General features: G+C 38.4%; 2 protein-coding genes across 3 annotated transcripts in view; one reads left to right on the top strand and one right to left on the bottom strand.

The window, feature by feature from the left end:
• Nucleotides 1–1,895, bottom strand: part of KBTBD3 (kelch repeat and BTB domain containing 3) — a 28,198-nt gene extending 26,303 nt beyond the window's left edge. Inside the window, exon 1 of one of the 2 annotated variants that reach the window (XM_043994946.1) lies at nucleotides 1,775–1,895. The gene's annotated coding sequence lies outside the window, so the exon portion shown is untranslated. Of the gene's footprint in view, nucleotides 1–593; nucleotides 732–1,774 lie in introns of those variants that run through there. The other variant, XM_043994945.1, reaches the window with a different exon arrangement.
• The window catches only part of AASDHPPT (aminoadipate-semialdehyde dehydrogenase-phosphopantetheinyl transferase), a 52,973-nt gene continuing 38,614 nt past the window's right edge, over nucleotides 962–15,320 (top strand). Inside the window, exons 1-2 of the mRNA XM_043994951.1 lie at nucleotides 962–1,201; nucleotides 5,229–5,454. Coding sequence (XP_043850886.1) covers nucleotides 1,001–1,201; nucleotides 5,229–5,454 — 427 coding nt within the window. The 5' untranslated portion in view covers nucleotides 962–1,000. The remainder of the gene's footprint in view (nucleotides 1,202–5,228; nucleotides 5,455–15,320) is intronic.

Here is a 15,320-nt window from a genome sequence, read left to right on the forward strand (position 1 = left end):
TGGCCTTTTATAAAAAAGTCGCAGGCATAATGTTATTCGAAACTGCTACTTCTGTTGCAAGCAAGGGCCCCTCAAGTTCCCTCTGACTGCTCCTAGTTCAGGGTGGAAACCTGGGAGAAATTATTTCACTTCGCCCCTCGTGATGGATTTGCCAAACCATGCAGGAGACTCTCACAGGTAAACGTTTCCCTCTGGAGGAAAGGGGAGTCTTGGAGATGAGTATCAGCAGATCACAGGGAGGGGCCGAAGCCACCCCCATCCCAGCATCCTTCTAGAGATCTCTGGTACCCCAGCGTGTCCGCCTCCGCTGAGGGGGAAGGACCTTTCTCTCGGTCCGGAGCGGCGCCTCCACAGGGCCATGATTTGCAGGGGAGCCTAAGGGGCCCCGGGGTGGGTGGAGGCGTCCACAACCCCCGCAGAATGGAGGCGTAGCCCAAGGCAATGTCCAGGCCCCGCGGCAGAGGCCGAAAGCTCCCCTTCCCAAAGGGGCCCCGGCCAAGACCAGCTCCACCCTCACCTGAGGGCACCAAGGACCACCAGGGCTCCCTCCAGCCCTCTCTTCCCCACCTCAGGCACCACAGATCATCACCCACCTGCATCTGCAGTCTCCGGTCTCCAACCCGGCCCGCCCTAACTCCCAGCGGCTCCACTGCTATTGGCATGGCCAGCTGTCAAGCTTGCCTGTCCTAGCTCAGGAGTGGTGCAATTTCTCTGTGACTCGGCTTCGTCCCACCTCCATAACTTAACACTGGCCTCTGAAGTACCGCCCTTCTCCCACCGGATCCTAGGAGGTAACTGCGGAGCAGTAACTGTTTCCTCCTGGCTCCACCCCCTGCTCCCAGCTGTTTTCCTCTGGAGGAGGGCAAGGTTAAGGGCACGAGTTGACGTCACGCCCCCGCAGGCCACGCTCCTCCGGGGAGGGGCTGAAGCGGAGCATAATAAATATAGCGTAAAGCTGGCGTTCAGAGTCGAGTCACGGTGGCGCTGTGCGTGTGCGCGCATGCGTGTCCCGCCGCGAATGGTTTCCTGCACGCGAACTTTATGGTGCCTTCTCCCAATGGAAGGTGTGCGTTGGGCTTTTCCGTGCGCCGCCTGGCGCCCCTGCCGGGCCGAGTGGCTCCTGGCGGCTCGTTTAGTGCAGCCCGAAGAGAAGGACCGAATTGGCCAGTTCGTCTTTGCCCGGGACGCCAAAGCAGCCATGGTACCGACGAATTTTTGCTTTTTAGACACTGAGTCGGTGTCGGGCGTGGTGGGCCCCCAAACTAGAGAACCCTCCCCCTCCCCCCCTTCCGAGCTCCCTGCATCACCCAAAGCGCAGGCGGGAGCCGGAGGACGGCAAAACTGCTGGCTTTCCCCCCATTACTAGAGCAGCTAGCTCAACAGGCAACTTGTTACCACCCAAAAGCTATTCATTTAACACCCGCAGCCTTCGGATTTAGTGCTGGAAGGGACCTTAATGATCATCTAGTACAATTCCATTTCACTGATGAGAAAACTGATCCCGGGGCCTTTCCTAGGATAGCATTGAATCCCGAACTCTTTCCCTTACACCCACTGCTTTTCCTGACGTCTTTTTTGCTGTTGCCTCATAGTTGATTCAAAGAAGCCCCAGCTTGTTTTCAGAGTCCATTGGCCTGGACATTCGCCCCACCCCCGGAAAGGTAGCATACTTCCTGTTCTCACTCCCCCCCCCCCCCCGAGTTCTCTAGTTTTTAGTCCTAGTTGGATAATGTCATGCCCCCCATTCTCCCTCCCTTCCAAAAAATATCGTCACCTCGTGGCCAGCTTTCTAGGGGTAAGCCTCTGAAACTTACGACCTTGGAGAATTCGTTCCGTTGAGGAATCTAATTGAAGCTATTCCAGCTTGGTAGAACTGGCTGACGCGTTTATTAAGCATTGCTACTGTGTGCTTGGTTACCTAGACACAAAGGAAAATATCTCTGTCCTCAAGGGACTTATGGGGGATGGGGGAGGGGAGGATACATATAAGACCGAAAAGTAAATGCAAGAGAATTTAAGGAGAAAGGTTTCCCAAGAAGTTAAAAGAATGCAACTTAATAGGAATGTTTAAAATGAGAGTTTCTCTGCCATACACAGCAACTATTTATGCTAGATCTAGAACACAATTCTACAAGTGGTAGGAGTTTAGTCATAACCTCTACCACTAATTCTCTCTTGGCCATGTCTTTTCCTGCCTCTGGCAGCAAGGATGCTGACCCCCCCCCCCCCCAGCGCCCTTAAAAGACCTGCCCAGAACATGCTAGAGGGGCCTCTGAAGAAGAAGGAATGATTGAGGAACCTGGGGATAAAGATTGAGGTTATGTTTCTTTTAGTTTTTCAAGTTAAAATAGAGACCTAGCCAAAAAGCCTGGATTAATATTCAAAACAATTTGTGAAACTATTCCTTTGCTATTTGGTGGTTGTGGTTGTTTGTCCTTCATTCTGGAAGACCATGACAGATGCCATGACTTGTTAATGAATTGGATTTAATGAGGAAGGGCTGTGCAAGGTCACCAACCTCACTCCTCCAGAGCCATCTAGGTCCAGTGGCAAGATAAATATCAGGATGACTGGAGATGACCCCAGATGTTTAAGGCAATTGGGATTAAGTGACTTGCTCAGGGTCACACAGCTAGTAAGTGTCTGAGGTCACATTTGAACTCTGTTCTCTAGACTGCAAGACCAGTGTTCTATCCACTTCGTCACCTAGCTGCCCCTATATGGAGTATCCTGTTCAAAGACAGCAGGAAAGTTGGTTTGACTGGACCATAGAATGTGGAAGTTGGAGGGAAGGAATGGAAAAGTTAGGATGGGGCCAGGTTGTAAAGAGGATTAAATGCCAGACAGTAGCTAATTTTTGATCTTGGAGGAAATAGGGAGTTACTGGGCTTTATTGAGTAGAGGGAATGTTGTGGTCACACTACCATTTTAGGAAATTGGTAGCTTTGTGGAAGGTTGAATTAAAGAAATCAATAAACATTTATGAAAATGCTGCCTATTGTGCTCCTGGCACTGTGCTAAAGTGCTGGGCATATAGGAAGAGGCAAATGCTCCAGGAGTTTACTCTCACATGGGGGGAATTCTAAGGATGGAGACCAATTTGGAGGCTATCTGTATAGGCCCAGCAAGAGGTCTTAAACTAGGATGGTGACTGAGGGAAAAGAAGAGGATGTACGGAAGAGATATTGTAGAAGTTTTTTAAAAAGACAAAATTTGGCAAGTGATTGGATATGTGTGAGAATGAGGAATTGTGGATGATGCTTTGTAGTCAATTAAAAGTAATAACGAACTTTTGAGAGATAGTATTTTCAGACTATATGTACATGGTACTGTCCTAAGTGTGCTGTATTTGGACAGAGGACCTTGGTTTGAATCTTTGCTCTTTCATTTAACACCTGTGTGATGGTGGGCAAATTACTTAAACTCCCTGGGCCTCAGTTTCTCATTCTATAAAAATAAACATATGTACCAAATAAACCCCTTTTCATTTTCTAAAGCTTTAATCCTATGTAAAGCATGTAACATGGGATATCTTTTTTATCCTATCCTGTTACTATTCCTATTAGTCTTCATAAAAAGGTCAGTATTCTATCATTGTACTAAATCATTATATGGTTAACACTTATTGTTAGCCAAATGTTGTTTCAGGACTTTTTTCTTCCCTGTACAGCTAATGCTTGAAGTATTAGTCCTATTTGGATGAATGAAACCCATTGATTTAAATTCTGTAAAATTTATTTTGTAGTATATTTGTGTATCATTTTTAAAATGTTCATTACAAAAAAGGTTCTAATTGGTTGTATGGCAGTTATAATATGGTTACCACATTCTGTTTTCATAGATGAATAATTTTCCATTGTTTAATGATGTTTCTTGTCCTAGCTCTTAGGGAGGAAGTATATTGTCTATAAATTTTATGTTTAAAAGCCATGGAAGTTTTTCAAGTTAAAAAGATCCAGAAAACTTGGTTTCATATTGAAAATGATCAGAACAATTATTATAGAGAGCAGTGCAGTGTATCATAAAGAAAAAAAAAACAACAGCCTCTTCAGTATAACCAAGTTAATATTGAGGTAGTAATTAATATATTTTCCTGACTGGCATATTTCAGATCTTTAAGGTTTTTTCTCTCTAGGTTCCACAAACTAAAATGTAATCATAATGTATTTTGCCTAACCATATTGAAGGGAGGCCACATTTCAAGTGACATCACTTATTTTTAAATTGAATATTTTAAAATAATAGAAAATTTTAATACAAAGTAAGAAATAAGGTATTTTAAATACAATAATGTGTCTTCAAAATGATTCTCCTTTGTTACTTTTAATTACCTGGTTATTTACTTATATTTCATACATATGAATAAATAGTTTTGGTCATTTAAAAACAAGTAAATAAAATGAAAGCAGAAGATAGTAAGAGTATGGTACTTATTAAAATAATTCAGTGATAGCAAGTACTTTATAGAAGTTCTCTCTCTCTTTTTTTTTTTTTTTGTGAGGCAGTTGGGGTTAAGTGACTTGCGTCACACAGCCAGTAAGTATTAAGTGTCTGAGGCTGGATTTGAACTCAGGTACTCCTGACTCCAGGGCCGGTGTTCTATCGACTGCGCCATCTAGCTGCCCCCAGAAGTTCTCTTACAAAATTCATTATTATGCTTAGTGTTTTCTAGCTTTAAGTCTTTAGCTTTGTTAGTAAAGTGAAATTATTAATGATAATAGGATTTATTTAGCATATTAAAATTGAGAAAGTGCTATTTGATTACTCTCATCTTCATGAAAATCTTGTGAAATAGGTGCTATTATTTATCTTATTTTACAGGTAAGGAAACTGAGGCGGGCAGAGATTAAGTGATTTGCCCAGGATCACATATCTATTAAGTATCTGAAGATGAATTTGAACTCAGGTCTTCCTGACCCCAGGCCAAGCACTCTGTCTACTGTGCCACCTATCCCAGGAGATAACTTTTTTTTTTTTTTTTTTGCAGAGTAGTGAGGGTTATGTGACTTGCCCAGGGTCACACAGCTAGAAAGTGGCAAGTGTCTGAGGCCGGATTTGAACTCAGGTCCTCCTGAATCCAGGGCCAGTGCTTTATCCACTGTGCCACCTACCTGCCCCAAGATAACATTTTAATAACAAAAAATGCCAATATTTGATGTGAGGGCATTTGATATGATTGTTCAATAGGCATTATTATATACCTTTTTACAGTATCATTAAATTCGCAGGTAGGTCGACTGATGATGAGGAAATTAATTGCAGAAAAATTGAACATCCCTTGGAATAATATACTCTTGCAGAGAACTTCAAAAGGGAAACCAGTTCTTGTGAATGATTCCTTCAGTACTCAAACAAATTTCAACTTTAATATCTCACATCAAGGAGACTATGCAGTTCTTGCTGCTGAACCTAAGGTACAAGTTGGAATTGATATCATGAAGACAACTTTGCCAGGTAATATTCTATTTTTCTAGCACAGTTTACTTAGCCAAGCTTTCAGATTCCTTAATCCTAACACTTGAGTGATCTTGGAGCAGAAAGTTCAGGATAATTATTTTAAATCTGTAAAAATGTTCCTTTGCTTCTCAGTCTGTAAACATTTTGATAGAGCAGAATATAAATTCTGGATGAACCGTTTCTCAAAAAATGATTATATTCCTCAGAGGAGGAAAAGTACTGTTGTATTATATACATTTCCTCCTTAGCTGATGAAATAATAGGTGACTATTGACTGTAGCATTATCAGCATTTATTCTTTTCCCTTACTAAGTTTAAACAAGAAGTTATTTCACTGCTTTTGATGTCAGGACCTACAAGCACTATTTGTGCATACCTTAATCTGGTGCCTCTTTTGTACATATTCTTCTATACATCTCCACAGCAGAGTTGTCTACCCTCATGATTTTTTGTTGGAGCTCTTCCTCTAATTCTTTTGACATTTTGTTATCACCAGTGGAGCATGTGGCTGAGCGTCTTTAACCTTCAACTCTTACCAGCTCACCTTTTCCATTCATGCATATGTTTGATAATTTTTGTTATGTTGCTTGTTTGAGTAAGGATAATTTCATTTCTTGTATTTGTATCCCAGCACCTAGCACAATGCCTGGCACATAGGTGCTTAAAAATACTTGTTGATTCATTGATTGCAATATGCATATTTAGGCCCATCATACCTTTTGGTATTGCCCCTTGGGTGACCTGTAGTCTTAATTCTTTGAAAAAAAAATTACATGATGTTTAGCCATTTAGATGGAAGAATATTATTGATGAAAAAAAGAAATTTGTTTCTGGGAGAAACCGAGAGTTAGTTGAAAGCCCTGCACAATTTTCCTGACATTGACTAATCTAATCTAGCCTACTCTTTTCTTCAGTTAAATTCAGGGCCCATTCCAGAATTAAATTCCATTGTCCATCTTAATTTGTATATTTGAGAAGTAGTGATTCATCACTTACCTTTCCCAGGTTCTAGAAGTATATTTGTATGTAAGGCTCTAAAATATCATCTTGCTATCATCAGTGAATTCTGGATACTTATCTGACTAGAAATAAAGTAAAAACTTTAATTACACTGCTACCCAGTGTACTTGTGAAAATAGATTTGTTGTTTTGCATAGTACTGTCAATTCAATTCAAAAGCTGCATCGAATTTACTTTCAAAGGAACTTCAAATTTTGTAAAAGAATAACTTTTGTTAACGGCTTAATTTAAGCCTAAGTTAAGAAATATATAAAATTTAATTTACCCTGTCAGTTTGCTATTCTTCTGGTTCATTTTCTGTCACATTTGTTAATTCTTCAATGAATAATCAGTTTCTTAAAAATAAAATACTTAAGTTCTAAGAATTTTCCTGAACCTTGTTAATCTTATTAGCAGTTTTCCAGAATTGCTCTGTAGGTTAATATATATCTTGCTAAGAAGGCATCCTCTGTGTTAAGCATATTATTTATCTCCATCTATATGGGACATGTACCTTGATTTTGGCATCTTTATATGTATGGAAAGAAGTACCATGTTCAAAAAACAGTTACAGTTGTTTACACTTGAGTCTGATACAAACATGTTTCTTAACTCTTCCACTAGAATGAAAAGACCATTGTCGTCAGTCTTCCTAGGTTGGTATATTTGTACATAAGCCCTTTTTTCTTTCCCCTCTATCTACTTTTTTTTTTTTTTTGGTGGTACAATAAGGGTTAAGTGATTTGCCCAGGGTCACACAGCTAGTACGTGTCAAGTGTCTGAGGCCGAATTTGAATTCAAGTCCTCCTGAATCCAGGGCTGGTAGTTTATCCACTCTGCCACCTAGCTGTCCCCCTCTATCTACTTTTTTTTGGGGGGGGGGCAATAAGGGTTAAGTGACTTGCCCAAGGTCATACAGCTAGTAAGTGTCAGATGGCTGAGGCTGGATTTGAACTCAGGTCCTTCTGAATCCAGCGCCGGTTCTTTATCCCCGAGCCACCTAGCTGCCTCCCCATCCGCCTTTTTTTTTTTTTTTTTGGTGAGTCAATTGGGGTTAAGTGATTTGCCCAGGGTTACACAGCTAGTATGTGTCAAGTGTCTGAGGCCGAATTTGAATTCAAGTCCTCCTGAATCCAGGGCTGGTAGTTTATCCACTCTGCCACCTAGCTGTCCCCCTCTATCTACTTTTTTTTGGGGGGGGGCAATAAGGGTTAAGTGACTTGCCCAAGGTCATACAGCTAGTAAGTGTCAGATGCCTGAGGCTGGATTTGAACTCAGGTCCTTCTGAATCCAGTGCCGGTTCTTTATCCCCGAGCCACCTAGCTGCCTCCCCATCTGCCCTTTTTTTTTTTTTTTTTGGTGAGTCAATTGGGGTTAAGTGATTTGCCCAGGGTCACACAGCTAGTATGTGTCAAGTGTCTGAGACCAGATTTGAACTCAGGTCCTCCTGACTCCAGGGACAGTTCTCTATCCACTGTGCCACCTAGCTCCCCCTCATCTATTTTTTTTTTTTAAGTGAGGCAATTGGGGTTAAGTGACTTGCCCAGGGTCACACAGCTAGTAAATGTCAAGTGTCTGAGGCCAGATTTGAACTCAGGTCCTCCTGACTCCAGGGCCAGTGCTCTATCCACTGCACCACCTAGCTGCCCCTCCCCATCTACTTTTAATGTGCCTCTACTTAGTTTCTCTTCCTTTATCAGAATAAGAATTTGGTAAGGTGAATGAGAGAATGAATTATGGGGAGAAAATATGAAGGGACAGTGACAAGAGAAGTATTATTGTCTAATTTACATTGTCTAGCTGTCAAGATATTAGGAGACATCCTGTTTCCTGGAGCTAAGGCCCAGCAAGCAAATTGTATCCCAAGCTTGGCCTAAACAACAATCCTTTGCACTTGCCCTTTGGATGATCTCACTCTCTGGCAAAATAACATAATTATTGTAATTGCTTTGACCAGCACCAGGTGTTCTCTGAGATCAGACTAGCACTGGACAAGCTCTGACAAGTTCTGCTCCTGAAGCCCCACTATGAACCAATGTTACCCCTTATTATCAGAGCTATAGCTCACAGGGTAGCCATTGGTATAAGTATTAAGATTTGGCCATACCAAAGTGGATCCTGCCACTAGGGACAGGGCCCTGGCACATGTGTCTAGATTCCTCCTTGTTTACAAGCTGTTTCCCTCACTTTGAAATTAAACTTCTGTTTGATTCCTGATTCTCCTGTTGCTAGCCTACTCTTTTTGGTTCTAGCCATGCATAGATTAGAGGCCAGTTCAGTCTGATTGACAAAGCTAAGTATTAAATATAATGTTTAGTAGAGATTGTACAGTATATTAGAGAGAAGCCCAGACTTAGAGCATTTGAGGATCTGGATTCAAACCCTACTCTTCTGCATTTGAGCTGATGATCACTCTTTCAGTTGTGTCTTCAGAATAAAAATTCTGCCATAACTGTCTTGGGTTCTAGTTTACTTCTTTTTAGGGTTGCAGTCAGCTTTGGATCAGTTAGGATTCGAGGCCAGTATTTCACAGGATAGTCGTAATGGAATAAACTGAATGGTTTTACTAGACCGTTGTAGAACTGAATTTTTTTAAGTTCTTTTGGAGGTCATGGCAATACCTATTTGGCTCTTTTATACATATACTTGTATATTTAGAACTGGAAGAGACCTTGGAATCCAAACCCCTAATTGTACATCTGAAGAAAATGAAGCACAGAAAGGTTCAGTGACTTGCCCAGTGTCACATGGTAAGTGTCTGAGACAGGACTTTGACTAAGATCTTTCAAAGTACAAGTCTCTTGCTCTACCCACTATGCTGACTCTGTTTTTGGTGTACCTCAAGTGTAGATTTTTTTTTTTTTTAAACTAAGGCCATGACTCATTCATCTGATCCTATGGGGAAACCCTGCCCAGTCAACAGTAGATATGGCCAGGTAAGATGGAGGAGGTTGAGTAGCAGTAGATACCTGGGTGAATGTCTGCATGGACCAAACAGAAAGTTGAACGTTTCAAACTTTAAAAAGCAACGAATACATTGTAAGCTTGTAATTTTACCTACTCATTACAGTATTGAAGAACATGTTTGTATGTCATGTTGACTTTTTCAAAGAGCTTGATTTTATTAAATTTTTGTTACAATCTTGTGAGGCGAGTAAGAATGACATCATTCTCATCACTATAGAAAAGCAAACAGGCAGTTTTCCTAACACAGCTAGGTCTCACTGAGGAGCTGATTGTTTTTCCCATTGTATCTATGACAAGTCTGCAAAATGAATGAGATGATTTAGTTCATGGAAGCAAACACCTTCCTGAGTCAGTAGCCAGATTGTTGAATCAGAGTATGAATAATTTATTCACTTTTGTAGAATTGTTTCTATAATTGTTTTCCAGAAGATTTGGACCAATTTACAGTTCCATTCTCACTGTATGAGTGTTTTTATGTTAGCATAGTCCATCCACCCCTTGACTTTTTCTGATTATATGATTTTGACTAAATTGAGTGTGGGTAAAATCTCAGTATTATTTTAATTTGTATTTATCTTGTTATTAATAATTCTGAACATTTTTCACAGGGTTTTTCAGTTGTATTTATTCTTTTGAAAATTTCTTTTCTGTCTGTTTATCTGTTGTGGAATTGTTTTTGGTCTTATGTAGCAGCTAGGTGGCTTACTGGATATTGCAATGGATGTGGAGACAAGACCTGAACTGAATCCTTTCTCAGAAACTTCCTTGCTGTGATACTTAGCTCCCTCATCTGTAAAATTAAGATAATAATAGTGTACCTCCTTGATTTAGTTCTTGTGAGGATCAAGTGAAATTATGTGTTAAATGCTTTGCAGACCTTAAAATACCATATGAATGCTTGCTCTTCTTATCTATCAGTTCTCTATATTTTGGATAGCAAGTCTTTGTCATGTTTTTTTTTGGGGGGTGGGTGGGACAATGGGGGTTAAGTGACTTGCCCAAGGTCACACAGCTAGTAAGTGTCAAGTGTCTGAGGCCGGATTTGAACTCAGGTACTCCTGAATGCAGGGCTGGTGCTTTATCCACTGCGCCACCTAGCCGCCCCCCTTTGTCATGATTTTTAACACTAGAAAGGATGAATTTTAAGAAAAATTTGAAAGAGCACATCTTGTCAACTGATGCAGTGCCCCCTTTTTTTTTTTAAAGTCCTTAAGGCCTAGCCGTCTTAGGCATGCCATAGCTTTCGTTTATTTTTAAATTTTTACCTCTGGCACTCGGATTTCTCTCACTTGGTTTTTAAATAATATTATTTTTTTTTAAAAATCTGAAGATTTTTCCTCTCTTTGACCAATTATCCTTCCTCAAATTGCTTGATTTGTTCATATAAAAGCTTTTAGATTTTATACAAGCAACATTGTTTTGTCTTTTGTGACCTCTGTCCTTTGGTTAAGAATTCCCCTTTTCCCTCTATTTCTGTTATCAAAGTTATTTCTTTCCATTCTTTTCTAGTTTCTTTATCATGTAACCTTTTATGTTAAGGTCACATACATTTGGAGCTTATTTTGGTATATTTTTATATAGTTGTTTGTCTAAACCAAATTTCTGGCAAATTGCTTTCCATTTTTCTCAACACTTTTTGTTGAATTAGGAATCCTTAACTCTTGTTTTTGTTGCATATGTTAAACTCTTAGCTTTTGTGTTCATTTGCTTCTGAGTTTTGCTTTTCTGGTTGTATGAATTTATAGTCATTTAAGAAATTAATGCCACATTGAAGACCTATATCTTGATAGACCCTCCCCCACTTTGTCAATCATTTCCCTTGGAATTCTTGATCTCTTGTTATTTCAAATGAATTAATCATATTAAGTTCTAAAGAGTAATAAACTTTTTGTAGTTTATTTGCCATAAGCATGAAATCTGTAACTTAATTTAGGTGCTATGATCATGATGAATCCATTCAAAATTGATATCTCTAAGTATTCCTTTGTTTTCATAAAGAATTATTTGTAATTTATATAATGCTCAGAAGGTATCTTGTTATATCAATTTGAAGATATTTAATGCACTTTGTAGGTATTTTTTGAATAATATTTTAATTTTTTCTCAAGTTATGTGTAAAAACACTTTTAACATTTAAAAAAATTTGAGTTTCAAATTTTCTTCCTCTCCACCCCCTCTCTGAGATGGTAAGTAATTTGATATAGGTTATACATGTGCAGTCCAGCAAAACATATTTCCATATTACTTATGTTGTGAAAGAAAACGTAAACCAAGGGAAGAAAAAAACGTAAAAAAGTGAAAAATAATAACACTCCAATCTGTATTCAAATTCCATCAGTTCTGTTTTTGGAGATGGATAGTATTTTTCATCCTGAGTCCTTTGGAATTGCCCTGGATCATTGTTATGCTGAGAATAATTGTCATTCATAGTTGATCATCATACAGTATTGCTGTTATTGTATATAGTGTTCTCCTGGTTCTGTTCCCTTGACTTTTTTTTTTAATCAATTCATATAAATCTTCCCAGGTTTTTCTGAAATCATCCTCCTTGTCATTTCTTATAGCACAGTAGTATTCCATTACACACTTAAACCACAACTTGTTCTGTCATTCCCAAGTTGATGGATATTCCTTCAATTTCCAATTCTTTGCCACTATAAAAAGAGTTACTATAAATATCTTTTTACAAATTGGTCTTTTTCCCTTTTTTTTTTTTAATCTCTTTGGAATACAGACCTAGTAGTGGTATTGCTGGGTCAAAGGGTTGGGCAAATTGTTCTCCAGAATGGTTGGATCAGGGGGCAGCTAGGTGGCACAGTGGATAAAGCACTGGTCCTGGATTCAGGAGTACCTGAGTTCAAATACAGCCTCAGACACTTGACACTTACTAGCTGTGTGACCCTGGGCAAGTCACTTAACCCTCATGGCCCTGCAAAAAAAAAAAAAAAAAAGAATGGTTGGATCAGTTTTACAACAGTGTCCCAATTTTCCCATATCCTCTCCAACATTTACTGTCATATTAGCAAATTTGTTAGGTTTAAGGTGGTATTTCATAGTTGTTTTAATTTTTATTTCTTTAATCAATAGTGATTTAGCATTTTTTCATATGTAGATAGTTTTGATTTCTTCATCTGAAAACTCCCTGGTCATATCCTTTGACCATTTCTTTATTGAAGAATGGTTGGTATTTGTATAAATTTGACTCGGTTCTCTATATATTTGAGAAATGAGGCCTTTATCAGAGATACTTGTTATAAATACATACACACCTATTTATTCCCCTAGGTTTTCTATTTTCCTTCTAATCTTGGTTGAATTGGTTTTGTTTAAAACTTTTAGATTTGATTTAATAAAACTACTCCATCTTACATCTTGTAATATTCAAGTTTAGTCCTAAATTCTTCCCTTAGCCACAGATCTGACAGGTAAACTAGTCCTGCCCCCTAATTTGCTTATGATATCACCATTTATGTTTAAACCATATACCTATGTTGACCTTATCTTGGTATATGGTTGTAAGATCTTAGTCTATATGTAATTTCTGCCATACTCTTTTCTAGTTTTCCCAGTGGTTTTTGTTAAATAGGGAATTTTTTCCTCAAAAGCTGGGGTCTTTGGGTTTATCAAACAGTAGATTACTATGTTCATTTACTACTGTGTCTGGTGTACATAATCTATCTCACTGATCCACCAATTTATTTCTTAGCCAGTACCATAGAATCAATAATTTATATAGTATTGGGATTAATTGGTCTTTAAATGTTTGGTAGAATTCACTTGTAAATACATCTTGTCAGGGGATATTTCTTAGAGTATATTGATGGATTGTTCCATTTTTTTTTCAAAGATGGCATTATTTAAATATTCTTTTCTTCTGTTAATCTGGGCAGTTTTTATTTTTTGTAAATATTCATCCATTTTGTTTAGATCACTAGTTTATTGGCATGTACTTGGGAAAAATAGCTCCTAATAATTGTTTTAATTTCCTCTTCACTGGTGGTGAATTCACCCCTTTCATTTTTGATGGTAATTTGGTTTTCTTCTTTCCTTTTTTAAATCAGATTAACCAGTGGTTCATTACCATATTTGGCATTTTGTACAAGAACACTTGATTTAAAAAAATGAAAGAAAATGAAAAAAGTATGCTTAAGTCTGTTCCATCAATATCAGTTCTTTCTTTGGATATAGATAGTTTATTTCATCATTAGTCCTTTTTCCTCAGTGAGATAGACCTTTCCTACTGACCTTTGTCAACAGGCAATCACAATGTCATGACATTTTTGTGAAAACAAGTTTTATTATAAGAGAAATGAACATGGATGGAAACCCAATGGGCCCAATGTTTTTAAAGAAATTTACACTTTTATAATAGCAGGACAAATTTAGGAAGGGATATCAGGAGGGGGTGTAACATGATAGGAGGAACAGTACATCAAAAGTACTCCAAAACCATTCACCATAGAGAGGAGTAGGGCGATGGCAAAAACCATATTCTTTTCCATTGCCAATAGTTAAACCATGAAGACAGAAGGGTCCCCTTATCTGCAGAGGACCCCAGCTGCACAAGCAGTATCCCCACCTGACACAGAGGGCTGCTGCCTGTCTTGCCTCCCAAGGACACAAAAAGAGTCCAGCTTGGAGTACAACAACAATTTCTATCAGCTCAGGGGGAGCTTCATCTTCGACATATTCAGGGCCTCCTTCATGCCCTAAGTCCAGTGTTTGTGAAAAATGTGGCAACTCAAAAAGACAAGTTCAAGGGATTGTCTTAACAGCTCTTATTAACACCTAAATTGCCTTGACCTGGAAAATTGTTTCACTCTGTCCTTTTATTGATTCTGCCACTCCAGAATTCAGTGTGTGGCTTTATTTTGTAGTTGTTTGGTGGTGAATTTGTGAGTTAAGGTGAGTTCATGCCTTATTCCTCCATCTTGGTTCTGTCCCCTCTTTTAGTTCTTTTAAATGGAATTTCTCCTTTGCATTTTGCTGTATTTTTTTCAGGAATATACAGAATTTTATGATGATATGTATAGATTTATTTTGTAGCTTGTTAGTGGCATAGTAGATAGAATGTGGGGTCTGGAGGCAGGAAGACAGATTTCAAATGTGGTCTGAGATAACTAGATGTGTGGCCATGAGCCAGTCACTTACTCCTGTTTGCCTTAGTTTCCCCTTCTATAAAATGAGCTGGAAAAGGAAATGGCAAACCACTCTAGTATCTTTACCAAGAAAAACTTAAATTGGGTCACAAAGAGCTGGTCATAACTGAAACAACTGAACAACAATAACAACAACAACATCTTTATTGAATCTATTTTTGATTATCTAAATTTAAAAAATAAACTATTATATCATCTCAAATAATTTCATTTTTTCATTGCCCATGTTTTTTACCCTTAATTTGTTATATTGTTGTAGGAATATATCAAATGGTGGTAGAGACAAATGAACATCCTTTTTCAAACACTGATATTTCTCAAAAAACATTTAGTATTTCTTTGTTAAAAATAATGGCTGATTATTGGTTTTAGAAGGATACTGTTTATCATATTCAGGAAAATATATTTTTGTCCTTTTTTAATATTTTAACACATTTATCTATCTTGTTGAATTCCTTTTCTATGTCTATTGATATAATCATGTGAGATTCATAAATATTTATTATTAATATGATTCATTACCTTTATAGTTTCCCATTTTAAAAACTATATCTGCATAATCTTATGTAACTCCAATCTGAATAATATTCAACATTATGTAGCATCTTTGGTAGTATTTATTGACTATTCTTACATTAATATTCATTAGTGATTTTGACCTATAGTTTTATTTTTTCTTGGCTTTCTCTTCTTTGGGTATTGGTATTATAGTTGTCTCATAGAAAGGAAGCTCAACTT

Source organism: Dromiciops gliroides, chromosome 3 (assembly GCF_019393635.1).
Source record: "Dromiciops gliroides isolate mDroGli1 chromosome 3, mDroGli1.pri, whole genome shotgun sequence".
Taxonomy (NCBI): domain Eukaryota; kingdom Metazoa; phylum Chordata; class Mammalia; order Microbiotheria; family Microbiotheriidae; genus Dromiciops; species Dromiciops gliroides.